The following is a 4,644-nucleotide window of genomic DNA, read 5'->3' as shown; positions in this document are numbered from 1 at the left end:
CAAGCCGTGACAGTGTCGTAGCTCTACACATCTTCCAAGATATATGCATCAACTATAACCAAAAGTTGAGGCCAATTCGAGAGGAGAGAAGAGAAGGTCATATTGATGGACGACACCAAATTGAGAAGTCATAAATCCACCAGATTCGAACTCATCGATACACCTAGAAGGGAGCAGGAACCAATTGGAGGACAACTAAGGGACAACATTGAGAGGATTGGAATGGTGAAGATTATGCGGCGCTGGATGTGGAGGTATCTATCTTTGCTAGGTTAGGGGGTGAAAAACACATTCTTTTGGTCACTTCAAGTGACTAGGCAATACAACAATGTATAATTGTGTTGGTCCCAACAAAGATTAAATTTCATATTTTATCACAAAAGTGGGTGGGATCCAACATTGCCGACTCGGAGGTCCCTTGAAAATGCTAGTCATTTTAACAGTCATGATATGTCCGGTTAGCCGAAATAGCTTCGACACAAGAATACTGCTAATAGATAATAATTGACCCTTAAAATTGAACAATAATTGAGAAATTCTTCCACTATGAAGAACTTTTTAGATAAATATGACGTCAATTTCGAATGTGTACGGATTAGGGTTTGGTGTAAAATAGTTGACATCATGGAGAGAAATAAGAGAGAAATAATTATATAATTTGCTAAATAGTGCCTGAAGAATAGTGTCAAGTTGTGGTGAGAGCTACGGCAGCGAGCGATGGCTGGTGGCGAGGATAAGAAGGGCATAACTTCTGGTACGCTGTGAAGTCATCTTTCGTCCCGTGAGCATCAGATTCAGGATGCATCTGATTCTTCTCGTCGTTTTCTGGCTTTGGCTTTTGCCTCTAAAACCCCAGACGCCGCCTTTCCAAAAAAAACTACCTCTCTTGTCTGTTAAATGCATGTTCTTTCTTTCTTCATTTGGTTTTATCGTTGGCTTTAAAAAATTATAATTATAATTAAATTATTCTTTTTTTTTTTCTTGGGGTCGTAATTTGGAATATTTTCTGCATTGTTGTCGACCAAAACCTACTACTATATAATTAGAGAAAGAGCATTACTAAAGAAAAAATCAAAGGAGAATTTATTCTTCTGTGTGTCTAATCTAATGACGACATGACCACTGAACATATATGAATTTTAGTTTTTTTTTTTGGTTGAAAAGGCCAAGATACTAGAAGATAGAGCATCTTAGTAAAATTTCAGACAAAAAAAGCGGTTTTTTCTTTTTTATTTATAATTTGGCTATTCTTTTGTTTTTAAGAATGATTTTTTGAAGGGCACGTAAAAGTACATGATTCAGATTATAAAATCACTTTGTGACATGGAGAAGAACTTACATGTAACGGGAATGTCACTGTAGCGGTATCCAAGTCTATCACGCATTGCCATGTCAAAAAGTTAAAACACACAGCAATGGGTGATTGGCTCGGGATAGCGCCACTATGATATCCTCGATATAGGTAAGTTTTTCTCTGTGACATGGGTAAAAAATTGGCTTTCCACAAGTGGGCCCATTCTAACATGACATATTATATACGAGAAATTCCTTAAAAGTCTATTTGGAAAGAAAAACCCAAAAATAGTCACTTGTCATTTTCTAATGACTAATTAGTTCTCATAAAATTTTAACACACTAAGAACCAATAAGAAAATGACAAGTGACTAAATTTGGGGTTTTCTTTCCAAATAGGCTCTATATGAATTTTTGTATAATATGTCATATTAAAATGAGTTTTTGAATAAATATCCACAAAAGAATAGTTTTTACGCCATATTAAGTCACTTAGTGATGTGGATATGAAAGTTTCCATTGTTGTACATATAACTAATTTGGATCAATTACGTTTCGCATCTCTGTGGCTTGAGGTGAGTGAGAGTTGGTTCATGGCCTCTAAAAACTAACAAAAGCAGCCCCTAAAGTTGCAAATAGTATAATCAACATTACGCATCGGTAAAAAGTTTAAAGTAATGCTAGAAAGATCACAATTTTATAGAGAGAAAAAAAAAGTATCATTACATTGAGAAATGAACGATATTATTTTTTATTTTATTGATTACAAAATAACTCACGCACTGTTAGCGCATAAGACAAAAACACGGACACAACCCCAAAATTTATATTAGGGTTAGTCATTTGTTCTCTTAAACAAAACGAAAAAAAGGGTAATAAATTTCATTCATCTCAATCCCATGCACCAAAATAAGTTAGTGTGTTATATCACTAACAATTCTTAGTGCACGTACATCTCAGCCTGAAGCCAACACATTTGCCTCCCTTGAAGCCTTCTTTTTCGCAAATATTTGCACAGTTGCTTGATCGGAAGCAAGGTCCCTTGAATTTCGTGCTCAAAGACTCACAAGTCCTCGACGTCTCCTTTGTTTCGACCTTGCCCTCAGCAACCATTGGACCCGTCCCTACCAAAGATTCATCGATAAAAATGAATGAGAGAAGGTGGATTCAAACTTGAAACGTCTTTCAGCATTGGAAAGAAATATATCACTAATCAAATATAAAGATGAAATTAAAATCAGGAAAGAGAGAGATACCAATAGCCACAAGGAGCAGGACGAGGATGAAGACAGTTGAAAACATACGTCTGGATCCCTCCATCTTGATTTTTGTGTGTGTACGTGCACGCGTGTGAAACAAAAACACAGACAGAGGGATGTTGAATGTTGATTCAAGATGCCTTGATTCAAAGGGTAACCTTCCAACGCCTTTTATAAAGAGTTGTTATGAAGCAAATTAAGAGCATTTCCGTAAAGGGCGGTACACCGGTGAAAAATAGAGAGTGGAGAGAAATTTAACCTTTGTTATTTTTACCTAACACTTAATTAGCCCATTTTATGCGGACATGGATGATAAACCTGAATGAACATGTCATATGGACAACAAATAAGAACTTATAGAAAATCTTTAACCTTCTATTTAACCTTTTATTTGTTGGACAGATTCTATTTAACCTTCTAGTATAGGTGATGTGTCAATTCTTCTTTTTTTATATGGATATGTCAACTTTTTAATTATTTGTAATTTGACGTTCAAAAGGGCCAATAGTGTAATAATTTATAATTTTAAGGGTAATTTTCCTACTTTTTAAAATACTGAAACCAACAACTCTTTGTGAGTTGGGTGTTTATTTGTGTTTTAGTCTCTACTTCTGAGAGTTAGTTGTCGTTGTATTTGTAATTTTGGGCGTTGTATTACATGTCTGATTTGCTCAGGCATGTGACTGTTACATTGAAATATATTCGGTCTTTTAGGGCTATTAGTGGAGATACAAGTTGTGCAATGTCGCCAATGTATCCTCTTATATATGGATTAACCCTCTGCAGTTACTGTGCATACATCTTTATACTAACCCTTTATGAGTATTTGATCTTTATGTCCAATTATTGAATACAATTATCACTAATTTTCAAAAAGAAAACTTAACAGTACATATTCAAGCATTATTTAAATGGACTTGCCCCTTGATATATATATATATATATATATATATTTTAAAAGCCCCATTATTTTGAAGTGCCTCCTTTAATTACTTTCCCCCACCCTTTTCTTTATTTGTTGGTAACAAAAGGAAGTTGCTGAAATCATAGCCTCCAACCTAAACTTTATGCCAAAACAATCATGTTCCTATATAAGATTTCCTTCTATTTCTTCTATTTCCTTTTGGTTTAAAAAGCTTCTGAATCTTTGTGAGTCGAGTCCATTACAAACATGAATGCAAACTATAAGTCGCCAGCAAGAATATATTATGTCATTTTATTCGGATATGGTAATTGATTAGCATGCAAGAACTATTGTAAAAATTAAATCATTTTCTATTGTCTTGACAAAAGATAATTACCAATCGATATGGATACTCAATGTGGAATCTAATCCACTAGGTGCAGTGACCACCTAACTAGAAATATCACATGCCTAATCTTTATATATATTTTTCATAATTATTCTCTTGGCTTTTCATTTTGCTAGTAAAATTCAAGGGTTTTTTTAACTGCAATGATCCCTAAATTTATATCTAGTTTTATTTTGGTCCTTCAAATCTCGTACGTGTTCCAATTTAGTTTTTTTTTCAAATTCGGTAAAACTGAGGGGTAAAACTAATAATTTAAATACAATAATCTTTAAAAAACAAACAATTTTTTTATTATTATACTGAATTAACTAAATTAGAACTCGTGCAAGAATTGATGGACCAAAATGAAACTCGTATAAGCTCAAGGATCGTCGTAGTTAAATCCCAAAAAAAAAAAGGGCTTTCCACAAGTAGACCCATTCTAACATGGATATACACGAAATTTCTTAGAGCCTATTGGGAGAAAAAAAAACCCAAAAATAGTCACTTATCATTTTCTAATGACTAATTGCTTCTTATAAAATTTTAACACACTAAGAACCAATAAGAAAATGACAAGTTCACTTTGACGAGGGAGCAAGCCACTATTCTTCCTCCTCTCTCCCCTCTTCTCTTCCTCCCTCTCTTCTCTCCCCTCATATTCAGAGACAAAAGGTTTTCCCTGTTTGTCTTCGTTTTGTTATGATTTTCCTCCAACCATCACAAGCGGCTGCGTCTCGGCGTTGGATCTCCACATGCGTTTCGGCATCGGATCTCAACCACCATCCTTTTTGCGGTTT

General features: G+C 34.6%; 1 protein-coding gene across 1 annotated transcript; it reads right to left on the bottom strand.

The window, feature by feature from the left end:
- Nucleotides 2,216-2,682, bottom strand: LOC18769976 (defensin Ec-AMP-D2). The gene is made up of 2 exons (XM_007203225.2): nucleotides 2,550-2,682; nucleotides 2,216-2,417 (listed from the first exon to the last, which is right to left on the bottom strand). Exons 1-2 carry the CDS (start codon nucleotides 2,611-2,613, stop codon nucleotides 2,224-2,226), a joined length of 258 nt encoding a protein of 85 aa, XP_007203287.1. The 5' UTR covers nucleotides 2,614-2,682; the 3' UTR covers nucleotides 2,216-2,223.

Source organism: Prunus persica, chromosome G7 (assembly GCF_000346465.2).
Source record: "Prunus persica cultivar Lovell chromosome G7, Prunus_persica_NCBIv2, whole genome shotgun sequence".
In the NCBI taxonomy this organism is placed as follows: Eukaryota; Viridiplantae; Streptophyta; class Magnoliopsida; order Rosales; family Rosaceae; genus Prunus; species Prunus persica.
This window is presented reverse-complemented; position numbering and strand designations above follow the sequence as displayed.